The sequence below is a fragment of the Excalfactoria chinensis genome, chromosome 20 (assembly GCF_039878825.1).
Source record: "Excalfactoria chinensis isolate bCotChi1 chromosome 20, bCotChi1.hap2, whole genome shotgun sequence".
In the NCBI taxonomy this organism is placed as follows: domain Eukaryota; kingdom Metazoa; phylum Chordata; class Aves; order Galliformes; family Phasianidae; genus Excalfactoria; species Excalfactoria chinensis.
In genome coordinates this window covers 3,189,283-3,203,118 of record NC_092844.1, presented here as the reverse complement: position 1 = coordinate 3,203,118, position 13,836 = coordinate 3,189,283, and the positions used below count along the sequence as shown (strand labels likewise).

General features: G+C 43.1%; 1 protein-coding gene across 2 annotated transcripts in view; it reads left to right on the top strand.

The window, feature by feature from the left end:
* The first annotated feature begins 326 nt into the window (after window positions 1-326).
* Window positions 327-13,836, top strand: part of UBE4B (ubiquitination factor E4B) — a 33,859-nt gene continuing 20,349 nt past the window's right edge. The window contains exons 1-8 of one of the 2 annotated variants that reach the window (XM_072354306.1): window positions 327-497; window positions 3,969-4,155; window positions 8,406-8,541; window positions 9,122-9,209; window positions 10,888-11,032; window positions 11,781-12,009; window positions 12,456-12,863; window positions 13,713-13,826. In XM_072354306.1, coding sequence (XP_072210407.1) covers window positions 474-497; window positions 3,969-4,155; window positions 8,406-8,541; window positions 9,122-9,209; window positions 10,888-11,032; window positions 11,781-12,009; window positions 12,456-12,863; window positions 13,713-13,826 — 1,331 coding nt within the window. In that variant the 5' untranslated portion in view covers window positions 327-473. The remainder of the gene's footprint in view (window positions 498-3,968; window positions 4,156-8,405; window positions 8,542-9,121; window positions 9,210-10,887; window positions 11,033-11,780; window positions 12,010-12,455; window positions 12,864-13,712; window positions 13,827-13,836) is intronic. The other variant, XM_072354305.1, reaches the window with a different exon arrangement.

Here is a 13,836-nt window from a genome sequence, read left to right as displayed (position 1 = left end):
CCCCACCGCGCCACGACGCGCCGCCACGAGCCCCGCCCATCCCGCGCTCCGCGCGCCGCCTCTCGCCCTTTCCTATTGGCCGCCGCCGCGCGCGGCCCGGCATGCCCGGCTCCTTCGGAGGCCTCATGTGACCCACCCCCAAGATGGCCGCCGCTGCCGCCCTCTTGTTTTGATGAATAATCTCTGCGCGGGGCAACGGCCGCGGCGCGGGCGGGAGCTGAGGCCGAGGGGCGCGGGCGGGCGCACGGCAGGCGGCGGGCGGCTCCTCACGGGGCGCGGCGGGAGCCGAAGCGCGGGCGGGCGGCGGGCCGGGGGCGGCGGAGCGGTGGGCTGCTGGCGGGCGAGGCGAGGCCGCCCCGGCGATGCCCTTGTGAGGCGCGGAGGCGGCCGGAGAGCGCTCCGCGGAGCTGCCCGTCGGCGGGGCGGAGGAAGGCGCCCGCCCGCCCTTCGCGTTCACCATTAAGAGGAAGGCGATGGAGGAGCTGAGCGCGGACGAGGTGAGGCGGAGTGCCGGGGCCCTGCGGTGCTGCTGTCCCGGCTGCTCGCATCGGCGCTTCGTTGGGAGCGCGCCTTTGTGCTGAGCGCCGTGCGCCTCTTGGGTGTGATTTCCAACACGGTGATGGAATACTGCTTTTATCCGGAGCGAAACGCTTAAAATATCGCTTTGTCAGAGCGCTCGCTGAGGAGCGTGTGCGGACCGTGCGCCTGGAGCCGTTTTGCTTCCTCACGGTCGCTGGGTTGCAGCCCTTCGGCGCCTTAAGGCTGCGGCCGGGCCTGCTGAGGGAATCGCGCGGTCTCTTATCGCCATGGAGGAGCCGGAGTGTGTCTGCGTGAGGAGTCCTTCACACCGCCGCTTTGTTGTTTCTTAATGCTCCGCCAGATCGGAGTTAGGCGGTACAGAAAGCAGCATCCTCACTGAGGTGTTTGTGTCTCTATCGCCTGTGAGATCTGTCTGAAAACCCCTCATCTGTCAGGGGAGAAAAGTAGCTGCACTTGAAATTAGCTGCCAGGCTCCTGGAGGTGAGGTTGTCTCCTTATACTGAACTGTATTAAACGTGCGGGTAGCAGATTTTATCTTCCAAAGAGGAGAGATGAATGCAGTCGAATGGCGTTGGGGCTGTAGGTTGTAGGTTAACTTCTCGCTGCTGTCTCTCACAGAAGCTTTCTTTGTGTTTACTTTGTTAAAGCACCAAAGGTGCCTTTCGTTACAGCCCGTACCAAAGCCATCAGGGATCTGGGAGAAGCAAAAATCTTCTTTATGGTGTTTGTTTTAGCGTGAGTGCCAGATAACAGCGTGAGGATTGGGAACTGTGGAGGAAATAGCAAAGTCAAGCCAGGTATGGCACGAAGTGGGACAGAATGAGGTGAATTCGGTGTCTTTCGTGTACAGCTGTTGAGTAGCTCAAAGTTGTGCTGTCTGCCTATGGACCGTGAGCAACATCCCCAGGAAATGAAGCATGCCTTAAGCTTGGTTAACATGTTGTAAGAATACAAATTACAAGCTGCAAAGAATTCCAATTACACTTTATTGGACCAAGGTGGGATTTCTTCTCTGACTACAGAAGTAGAAACATTTTCCTTTAGAAGCTGATGAAGCAATTCCTACTGAAACAGATGTTGGCTGTGAAATTATGTATAAAACTGAGCTGAGGTGTGTGAGCCCAAGGGAGCAGTCCTGCCTGTGTGCTTACAGCTCTGCTGTGTGCTTCGGTTATCGGCTGCCTTTAGCAGGCTGCTATTTTTACATTGGATGTGGCAACATGTCCAGCTAACAGCTTTTTGGAAGCCCATTAAGATCACAAATATATTTCTGAATGTTACTATCCCAAGACCAAATGTATCAAGAACTGTGCTAATTAATAACACGATTGATAACCTTTTCCATTCGACCAATTAGATTCTTTTTTTTTCATTAAGCTTTTAAACTGTGTGTTATGGTGGAGGGAAGGTAGCTTATGGAACAAACAGTGCTGATGTAGTAATTGGTACCAAACAACTTCTTGTTGGGCAATGCAGTGACACAGCGCTTGTCTTAGGTTGCTGTTGCAAGGAGTGCTGCTGAAATGCAGGGTTAGGCGTTGTGGAGAGTATCCTAAACGCTCCTAATAAAATAATTAATCTAAAAAATCCCCATGTGTTACCCCATGGCGCTGTGGTTAGTCATGTAAAGTGAAGCTGGGTCGCTTTGACTTTGAACTCCTGTAGCTCTGACATGCTCTTTGTGCTACGTGGAGGCAGCGGGCTGCAGCCCAGCGCTGTGCAAACACTGAGTCCTGCAGGCCCATGGCACTGTGCCGTCCCCATCGCACTGCCCACATCCTGACCTATGCAGTGTCCAGGCACCAGCGAATGAACCAGACAGGAGTGCATCAGTTCCATGCTGTATTTGCATGCTTCTGTTTCAGCCTGCTGCTTTGCCTTTCTAGCATAGCGTTGTTGTTTCTTTGCCCTTTTTTTCCCCTTAAGTCCCTTAATTTTCAGATCAAATTTCAAGTTTCCTTGATAATTTTAGGTGAATGTAGAGGATTATGATGACTCAGGGCATCAGGGCAGCCAAACCTGGTTCTTTGTCACTCACCTTTGAGAAATGTGTCTCTTTTGATATACTTGGAGTTGGTTGATGATTTGTCATTCTTAAATGGGTAGGGAAATTCTGGAGGTGGTTTGAATTGCTGAATTTTATCTAAAAGCATTTTGATGTCCAGGCAGGATTCTTTGTTATGTTCCCTTCTTCAGGAACTTCTTCAGGGCAGGTGTAGAGTGGCACAAAAGATCTCACTTATTTGCTTGAAGCTGGGAGGTGATGCAGAGAAGATCTGTGCAAATCAAACCGTGTGAGGCATGTGGCCTTGATTGAGTCATCAAGGTCTGACCGCGTTTGAGAATAAATGTATACATTTCTTGGTTAACATTAAGGTTTGGGTGTATTCGTCTGTGCCTCTCTCTCCTGATACAGTTCCAAATCTGACGTCTGATTTAATTTGATCTGTTCTTCCTCCTCTTGGAATAGTTTTCACAGACCATTATGTGACTGCAGCAATGTCTCCTAGACATGGACTTGACACAGATTTTTCTTCACTCTTTAACTTCCCCAGCAGTTCTTCAGGATTGCGAGCAGAAATGCAAACAGGAATTACACCAGTGCTTGGGGATGTCAATCCCAATAGGGAATAGCATGAATGGCTCACTTGTGTGGGGAGCGGACACCCTCAGATACGATGCTTTTACTCTGTGCTTGTTTTCTTTGTACCAGAAGCTTTGGTATCAGATTCTCGGAGGCAGCCTGTAATTATGGATAATTTCTTCTGTATTTTTCATTTTTTGTTTAAAGTTTCATGGCTCTAAAATATGAGTTTTGTGAGCTTTATCTTTTATTAGCGTTATGTGGTCAAGAACAAGCTTTGATAAATATGTCCATAATAGTTTTCCATGGGCAAGTACTTCTCTGCCCTACTAGTAATGTGAAAACTGACCGAACTCCATTTGGTTAGACTGCTCCAGGTAATGGCAGGTTGCTATTGGCTGTCTTCATTTGCCTCTCGAGATGCTCCTGCCCAGCAGGTGACAGGTAGGGTAGATTTCTAGTGTTGCAGAGCTGTCTCAGATAGTATTGCATACAGTCTTCTATTAACAATATTCAATTGGATCATCTTAAGCAGAATTTTGTTATTAGGGGTTATGTGGTGTGAGATGAAGGTAAAGGTCATGTTCCTTTTAGCCCTTTTATCAGATGAACACGGTTTGTTTCATCAAATGCCACAAGAAATCAGGAGGTGTGTTAGAGGTTTTGAAACTGCTGAACAGTAAATATTAAACTGGTCTTACACAACTGTTAGAGGGATGGACGCAGAATTCTCCAGTGCCATTTAGGGAATACCATGCCATTTAGGAGACCCAGAGATGGAAAACATAGAGTGTGTGTGAATTTACGTGTAAATCAGTTTCTCTGTTTGATGTCCTTTGTGCAGATCCGTCGAAGGCGCCTTGCCCGGCTGGCAGGGGGACCATCGTCCCAGCCCAGCACACCGCTCACATCGCCACAGAGAGAGACCCCACCTGGGCCACCTGCAGCAGCTCCAACCCCGGGGCCATCCCACAGCCTCGGCCTAAATGTCCACAGCATGACCCCAGCTACCTCACCGATAGGTGCATCAGGTAGGCTGGCCTTTGGGGCAGCAATGATTATTGCCTGTGTGTCGGGTGTTATTGTGTGACCTCTCATGTTCAGAGCATGAATGCTGTTATTGCCTCTATTTCTGCTGTCATAAAAATGACATTCTGAAAGGAACATTCTGAATTGGTCACTGAAGGTACTCAAGTCTTCATTTTACCAGATATAAATGGATTGTTAAAATTCTTCTCCAGGCATCAGTAAAACTAAGGAGAATATTTGAAGTCTTCACCAAAGCTGGTTGAACGTAATTCACTTTTCTATTGGCAAGAAGTACAGTAAGAAAGCCAGCCTCCCCTTTCTCCTTGGTAAAAAGTAATTTCAGTCTTGCAACAGAATTTTTATTGATTGGCTCCTACATTCATTTCTGCCAAGTTCATTTCTGATCTTTAATTACTGGCGTTTGGCACAATTAAAAGTAGTGGGCTGTGACTGTGCATTATCAATGTGAGAATGAAGTGCTGCTTTCTTGTTTGTGTTGCAGTATTTTTGAAAAGATGAAGGTTTTTCCAATTCCAGTATTTACTGCAGTGAGGACAAGTAGGATATTTACAAACAGCAGTTACTTCAGACCGTATGAAGCTCCTTGTCTATTAAAATCAAACAAATACAGAAAGTGTGCAAAGCTGGGAGGGTCTGAGGTGTCTGGAAGGGACTGCTTTCTGCTTATTTTGTTGCCAGAGCAGGCCAGAGAAAAATCTCGTACACTTGGAATTTAGCACTGTGTATTGTCGTCATGATCATAGGCAGCAACCCAGAAGCAAAGATGTCTTTATTTATTTTGCAAATAGTACAGAGCTCACTTACCATGTTCACTCAGCCTGTGGTTACGGGACTATTTTAATCCCTCTTAGGTCTGGCTCTTGCTGAAAGGAGCCTTTCTCTCTGCCTCTCCCCCTGCTGTCAGTAGCAAATGTGTGGTGAGGACTTAATCCAGGTGGAAACTAACCCACAAAAAATGTTAGTTAGTTTTCAAGCATACACACAATTGTATGAGCACTAATGCCAACAGAACTGGAGGTGCGGAAGCACCTACCTGAAGGTAGAAATGTTCATATTCTGGCAGACTGGTTTATTGTGGTTAGAAGTGGTTGTACAGTCAAGACCTCAGAGGCTTCTGTTGTATGGATTCATCCGTCTGCATTGGACAGTTGCTAATTACACAGATAAAACTGTGATCACAAGAAACAGAAGGTATCTAAGGTATCTAGGCAGTGGATTGCTTGTTTCCTGCAATGCCAGTCATTGCAGCAATTCAGGAATGTGTGTTTCTTTGCACATCACAATCAGGGATACGGTTAAATTGGGGGAATAAACCAGGAAGAAAGTGTTTGCATCTGATTATCTGCTGAATTTATTTAGTGTAAATGAGGACTTGGCTAACACTGAGCGCCTTGCAGGAGTTCCTTTGCAGTAGTAGACTAAAATGACTGCAGAGGATTTTAATTTATGTGGACATATAGAAAACAGCCCCAGCAGAACAATGTTCTTGCAAGCATCAATTTTTATATGTAGTTGTATGGGATCAGACTCATACATCAACTTCATGGAACGTGTGCTCAGTTATTTCATGTGACATTTCTAAAGTACTTTGGAGATCCTAGAAATAGTGTTTCAATGACAGCCCCACATACTGGGCCTGTGATCTTCATAACTTCTGCATGCTACTGTGCTTGCATTTATGGTTGTTGTTGTTGTTTTTTTTTTTTCTTTTTTTAAGGAAAACTGGAATTTCAGGTGCCAGTTGTTTTATTATATGCCTCATCCATCACAGCTCAGATACAATTAAATTCTGGAAGATTTATTGTGAAAAGATGGTAGGTAGACAGTTGGCTTAAAGAGGCCTGTTAATGAGTGCTCCAGGTCAAGTTGGTTTTCCTGGCAGTGGGAGTGAGACCCCAAGAAGAACAACATTCAACATTCTCTTTGCCATGAGAAAACCTTGTTTGCTCTAGTTCCTTGCTCTGGTTTTGGAGGAGGTGGGAGGTTTGTACTTTGGCAAGACTCATGGAAGACTGTCTCTTTCTGTGAGAGGTACTGAGGGAAAACCAGGCTGTAACTGGGATATCTTAAATCAGTGGTGTGCTGGAATACCTGAAGCCAGCCTTCCCCTGCCATGGGCAGTGTATTTCTGCTAGGTGTTATCTGTGGGGAAATTACATCACAGAAGTTCTGCTTTTGGAAGTTGCCTTTATTTAGTTTGCAACCCAACTGAACTCAGTCCAGAGGCTTTGCTTGATATTTCTATATCTGTAGGTTCCGTGGGGATTTTCCCCTCCTGCAAAGACTTCCAGTGTCAGAACTGCAATATCCATCCCTAAAATTCCAGGACTGGAAGAAATACTTGTCTATTTAGAAGCAGACTTAAACCTTTTCCTGTTTTCTGGATGAAGTCTTGCAGGCATTTAATATTGGCATATAAGTAGTTCAGTGATAATAAACTTTGCTCAGAGGATTTTGTCTCATATCTGTTGCTCTGTAGAGAAAACCTAATGTGCTCAGGAATGTTGTTTGGATGTTGCTTACGGATGAGGGATAATACCCAGTTACAGCCTTGAAGATACTAAACAAAGCAGAGAAGCCTCAAACAAAGCAGTAAAATGTGAATTCAGCAAGTATTTTGTGGTGAGCACCAGTTACGTGTGCATTTCGTGTTGTCTTACTGCACTGCAGTGTACTTCTGGGTGGCTCCAGTTACAGAATGTGGCTGTTTAAATGTTCTGCTTGTTAAATTCTTTTCTGAATACCAGTGCAAGTTATTTTTTTTTTCCATTTTTTTTAATCTGAGGGGTTTTGATATAGTAATACCCAATCTAATACAAGGAGAAATTAAATATAATGTGTTTCTATGCACAGGAACGTAGAGAATGAGTTGGAATGGTGCAGGGAAGCTACATTTCCTACCTCCCATGCTGAATTCCACCATCTTCTAAATGATTTCTTCCTTCTATATTCTCTTTTTTTCCTGAAGAATGAATTGTTTTAGGATCTTGAAATGCTTTGGGAAGCATTCAGAAAGCGTTACTGCCGGGAGTGCGGGACAAGTTGGCACTTCTCAGTAGTGACACAAACAGAGTTGGTGCTGGAATTTAAAAATAGGTTGTGAATCTGGTCTTACACTTCCCACCTGAAACCTAATACTCTTTAGGGAATGTCTTGTAAACAGCAGGCGAGGAACTCGGAGGAGTAAATTCACTGCACTGTTCTTTTTAAGCAGACAACTCCTTTTCCTTCTAGGAGTTTGGCTGCTGACATGCAAGTACCTGACATTGATGGGACTGTGGTTGCATCTCTCAATTAGTGCTGTTTTATTATGAGCCAGTGTCACCGGATAGAAATTTTAGGAATAGAGCACACTGAAGAGCCCTCTCCACTCAGATGCTTGTAGGACTCACTCAGCTTTCAGTGTTACTGAGCATAGCACTTTTTCTGCATTGCTTGTAATTAAGCATCTCTTTCCTCATGCTTTTCTGGTCTGTAATGTTACTCCAAAGAATCTTCACTGCAAAGTGAATCCATTGCTTTGTATCCCAAAGCTCGTCATCATTCTCCAAAGCCATGTTGTATATTGCTGTGCATTTGTTGGTGTTGCACTGAATGGTGCATATTACTGGGACTTGTTGGATGCTTATTTTGTTTTTGTGGAGAAGGAAAAATAGTGAGAATTTAGTAGTAAATTGTGGGAGAATTTGTCTAACAGGAAAACTGTCACAATTTGTATTAGTTGCCCTGTATCCTCACTCAAGGTAACCACATTGTGATGGTGCTGTTTGGGAAGGATTGGCTTGCAGGTCTTTGGGTAGCACCCAAAGCACCTGTAGGAGAGCTCAGTTGGCCACCAAGTTCAGTTCTAACTTGTTGGAATCAGATTTAAGTATAACTTAAATCTGACATCATTCACTTAGCTAGCTACACTATATGCAGGTTTTAAAACCAAATGGTTTTCTAGAGCTCTTTATAATGAAATGAGTCTCTGAGCACTGAATGAAAAATTCATTTTGTTCTCTGTGTTATAATACAGGTAAGCATTTCTATATTGCTACTGTAAAGAGTGGTTGAAAATACGATTCTCTATAGTCAAATGTGGTTTTAATTAACATTTATTTCCTGTCACATTACTAAGGATGCTTAACAGCAGGATTGAAAACCAGTATTTCCTCACCTTTTCCATCCACGTAACTGTGTCATGCCTTCTCATCTCTGTGGTGGTAACCTTGGTGGTGCCTTTTTTTAGGAGTAGCCCACCGAAGCCAGAGCAGCGAAGGAGTGAGTTCACTCAGCAGTTCTCCATCAAACAGCCTTGAAACACAATCTCAGTCTCTCTCGCGGTCTCAGAGTATGGATATTGATAGTGTCTCCTGTGAAAAAAGGTAAAAATTTAAAGAAAGAATCACGATGATGGAAAAAAAAAAAGTCCATGTGTATAAGCTAGCAAATACTGCACCTTGCTAATCAGCAAAAGCACTTAGACAAGAAAGCATTTTGCTGTTTCTCACCTCCAACCAAGTTAATGCAATAGGTTTAAATGCTTAAAAATGGCACACTGCTTAGACCATTGTAATGATGTCCCTAGTCTGTCTTTCATGGTAACTCGTGACCTAAAATGATGAAAGACAGAGCATCAACTTAGATGTTAAATGATGAGCGTATCTGTTGGGGGTGATTCAACTGCTCTATTTAGAAGAGTTTACATTATAGAATGTGACAGGTGTGTGACTTGTATTGCCTGCCGAAGAAATCTAGTGCTGTGTTTTTTGAATTCAGAATAAATGTAATTTGAGAAGTATTTATCAACTTGTGACTTTTAATTGCTGTTTGCGTGTATGGCTGTTCCTATTGCATTGTTTTTTTCTCTGCTGCGTAAGATGATATTCCTTCTGTCAGCATCTTACAGAGGACTGTGCAGCTTTCCGCAAGCTGATGGACTTTTCCTCTTGTTTCTACTTGCAGTATGTCCCAGGTAGATGTGGATTCAGGAATTGAGAACATGGAAGTGGATGAGAATGATCGCCGGGAGAAAAGGAGTCTGACTGATAAGGTTAGCTTGTTTATGTTAACCTTTCTCTTCCAGATTACATATGTAGTTAATTATAACATCAACCATTCAGAATTTCATGGCAAACCTTCAAATTAAGCAATTTGGATATAACTGTGCTGGTTGGTTGTTTTTTTTTTCCCATACACTATAGCTGCATATGCTTTTCTTTTTTACCTTGCTGCATTTTTCCACACTGACACGTTGTTACCTGAGTGCAGCTTTGCAGCCTGTGACATTCCTTGGTTTCTCCTTGTCTGCTCTTCTTTCTCAAAATGGACAACATTGTTTTTTGTTTTTCTCTACTAGAACCGTATTTGGCTGAGTATCCCAAAAAGTGGAACAGGAACAAGGGTTTAGAATGGACGGCTGATGTAGTATATTAGCTTGCAAACCTCTGTTTTGATTGTGCTCTTTTGAGAGGCTGAAGCGAGCTTTCAGATGTCATCTGTGGAAAAACTTCACTGAATTTCCTCATAAAAAATTATGGGAAGAAAAAAAAATCAGAACTTCTAATGTCAGAACTCTGTTTGGAATTTGTCAGAAATAGGTTTATTCATGATTTCTGGAAACTGAAGAAAATGCTTTATTTTATATCCTACAAAAGTTATCTGTTTGTGCCCGTAACTATTTTCTTTTAAATGCAGTAAGCCTGAATAAATGCTGCTTAAGATACTCTTGAAGAATGTTGCTGATTATTTACATAGCTTATAGAAGCGTACTGAGTACTCCTTTATATGCTGTGTGTGCTGAAGTAGTGCTGCATAATAGGATTTTCTTCTTAATGTTATATGGAAAATAAGAATGTTTAGCTGTTGAGGTTTAGACAGGAGATATAACTATTTTAAGTAGAAAGAGGAAGAAAGAAGATACAAAGCTTTAATTCACTTGTAAGATTGTCCTCTTTGTCATTTGATTTTAAGGTCCATGTGAAATAAAGCCTCAAAGAAATGGGACGTTGGGGTAGGGAAGTTTCTACAGTTCTTGCAGTGCTCATTAGATGCCTTTGTTTATTGCCAATCTGTCAGTAGAAAGCTCTGTTGGGAGAAGCCTGGCTTCACGCCATGCAGCAATAACCCTGCTGCAGAATCCTCTCCAGTCAACTCCTAGCTGCAAAGCAGGCAGCTGGACAGCTTGCATTGTGCTGCTTTGAAGTAAACAGCTTGGAATCAAGGACAGTCTTCAGTGGGGAGGGGCTCAGTGGAAAGTAAAGCAAAGCTCCACCAACTTGGCTCATTTCCTCGTAGCTTTTTTTATGCCTCCAAATATATAAGTTATCTGCACTGGAAATGGTATCAGTAGTAAAGCCTTCTCTGCAGAAGTAAGTTCAAGAGGTAGCATTACGTGAAAGGCTGTACAGTACCAGTAAAGTAATGAAGTCAAATAAAAACGTGTTAATGACTCAGCATCTCTGGTTTGAAGAAAAGCATCTGAAAAGGTGCTGGGAGATGGTGGAAATCTCTGTTCGGTCAAGGTTTACCTGCTTGCAATTATGTGATGTCCAATTAAGGGAAAAAGCTTCTCAGTGTTGCCCATTTTTATCAACCTACATTTTATTTTTCCTCCTTTCTTCTAACAAGCTGTTTAAAGAAGACCTGCATGTGATACAATTGTGACTTGACCAGTGTAATTATAATTAATGCAAATAAGTTTATTTTATTTTATTTTTTCCCTAACGGAGGAACCTCTGTCTGGGTCCGAGGTGTCCGAGGAACAAGCTTTACAGCTGGTCTGTAAAATCTTCAGAGTCTCATGGAAGGACCGAGACAGAGACGTTATCTTCCTGAATTCTCTCTCTGCTCAGTTTAAGCAGAACCCAAAAGAAGGTAGGAATCTGAGCTGTTGGCACTGTCTGGGCTGGTGTTGGGTGACATGTTCTTTAGCTTTTCATCTCTTTGCTTGATTTCAGCGTTAGGAGAAAAGTTCATCCAGTGCCAGCAGATGTAGCAGGAAATGTGGAACACAGAAAGGAACGTAGGAAGGATTGGTCATATTTCCTGTTGTAGTCAATCATTGCCATCTCGCTGGTTCTTTCTCCCGTTGTCACACCAATGTGATGATACTGCAACACGGCTGGATTTTTTCAGAAAGCTTTTACTCACTTAATGGGTTATTTTGAATCATAATCAACATTTAATGGTCCATGTGATAAGCTAAGAATTTTGGACTATATCATGTAATGTTATATTTGCCAGCTATAGGTTCAAGTATTTTCTTATCTGGGTGTATGTGGTTTAGTGTGCATTCTTTCACAGCATGTCTTGTCCAAAGCAGTAGCAGAGTGGGGAAAATAGGAGATATGGACAAGGCAGTTTTAATAGTGAGTAGTAACAACATCAGGTCACCTGTGATCCTTTGGTACTTTCCATGAGAGTTATAATTATGTGTGGTTGTATCTTCACAATAGACAATAGTAGTTGTAAGATTCAGTTGCTTTTGTTAAGACAAGCGCTTGGTTCATGCATGCAAATTACTGTCCTTTTCAGTTGAAATCTCTGATATTTCCATCTCTGACTAACATGTAGTTGAAGGCAGTAAGCAGAAGTACTGAATCACTTCTTTTATTCCTAACAGTGTTTTCAGATTTTAAGGACTTGATCGGACAGATCTTGATGGAAGTGCTGATGATGTCCACCCAGTCAAGGGATGAAAACCCATTTGCCAGTCTGACAGCTACATCACAGCCAATTGCTGCAGCTGCCCGGTCTCCTGACAGAAGCCTGATTTTAAACACGGGCTCCAACCCAGGAACCAGCCCTATGTTCTGTAACGTGGGCTCCTTTGGTTCCAGTTCATTATCCAGGTGACTTCTAACTGAATATTGATCTCACTTGAATATTGGTTCGTAGACTTAGAGAGGCATAAAAGTATCCCAAGAGTGATAACCAGAATAGATCTTAGAGGTTTTTCAGTGTTTTTCTTGTGAGCCTTTTGGTATTGCCATGTCTAGAAGAAGCATATTTGACAGGTTAAAGCTGTGTAGTTGGTTCCTCTAATCTAAGTATCTCTAATTTACGTCAGCAAAGGCTGAGGCTCTTAATGTGTGAATTGTGACATAGTTTTATTTAGCATTAATAAAAAGGATTAATGTGTGTGAGCTGCAGAACCAGAACTTGAAGAGTCATCTGGAGGGGAAGGGCATCTGCTGCTCATTTTATCTTTTTCACCCTTTTTCTTCATATCCTAAATATTGCTTTTTTTTTTTTTTCTTTTTTTTTTCTTTTTCTTTTTCCCCTGTGACTGGTTTAGTCTCTATGGGACTAGTCCAGCTCCTACTACCAATTTCACAAGCTATGTACCAATGACTGGTTCATCTCTTACCCCACCAGCCAGTTCAGTTGCCACCACATCTGTGCCTTCCATTACTGTCAGCTCTCACCTCACAGCAACCAGCCCTTCTTGGACCCAGCCTTCCTCTCCGAGGTACCGGCCATATACTGTTGCCCATTCTGGAGGCTTTTCAGCTTCTTCTACCCCACGTTCCTTGAATATTTCCATCCCAGCTAGTTCAAGTCCTCCAGTCATGGCTGCTAGCCCTCCAGCCGTGCCACTCACTGCACCCAGACAGAGACCCACAACCATGGGTCCGCCTTTGTTTACTGCTTCACCCAGTACCTTGCGCAGGCGTTCATCTTTACTGAACAGGATTCCTTCTAGGTATTTCACAAGAACAAAAGAGTGTTTTTAATGTGTGCTGTGCAGGGTGTGGCATGATCGTGCAATTTGGAAGAACTCGTGTTTGTGCTGAGCTCACCCTACTCACCTGGACTTGATTCTGTTTCATTTTGTGCTAATACTTTGACTTGCTAACATGCACTCTTTGCCAAAAAATCCTTAAGCTGTCTCTGTGAGCCTTTGAGGAGTAATGCAATTCCTTTAGAGGTAACAACATTATATCTATTTCCTGCTCATTTTACATCTGTCCCATTTAAACTATTATGATTCTATGATAAACTATTAGCTTTCTGTTCATTTGCTTCTGCTGGATAGTAAAGCAAGCAGACGTCCTGCTCTGAAATCAGTTTTCTCAGTTGGGCAGTAGCTGATTTGCTGAAAGCTGTTACATGCTGGACTGTGTTAGGTTCCATTCCCCAGTGCATGCATTTCAATTACAGATCAGTCTGTTTCTGTAGGCGAGACCAAGTACTACTGCACTCTATCTCTGGCTGCTCCTAAAATCCCTGTTCGCTGCAGGAGGGACAGTTGAACAGTCACAGTTTTGGAGCCACTGCTGAACAGTTTGGTAGCTTAGGCCAATTTTTTTTTTATTTTTTAAAATAAGATCTTCAAACTTATTTGTACATTTTTGGATTGTGAATTTGTGGTGTTTTGGTATGTGAATAACTCGTGGCGTCATGGTAGTTTTGCCTTAGTTTATACTAATACGAGCTGCCTGGCTGCATGCTTAGAGAAGACGTTTTTTAGCAGACTTAAAAGCTGTTGTGTTCTTTCCTTTTGGTGTAAAGAAAAGCAATCTGATGGCCTTTTCCATTTCTGTTGTGGTAGTATATACGACAACCCTTTCTCCCTCCTCTTCCTTGGCGTTTCTGATGTGTCTGAGGACAGTAGTGATGAAGAAAATGAAGATGATGATTTTTCTTGTGTCCAGTTTGGGTCCAGGTATCGGAGC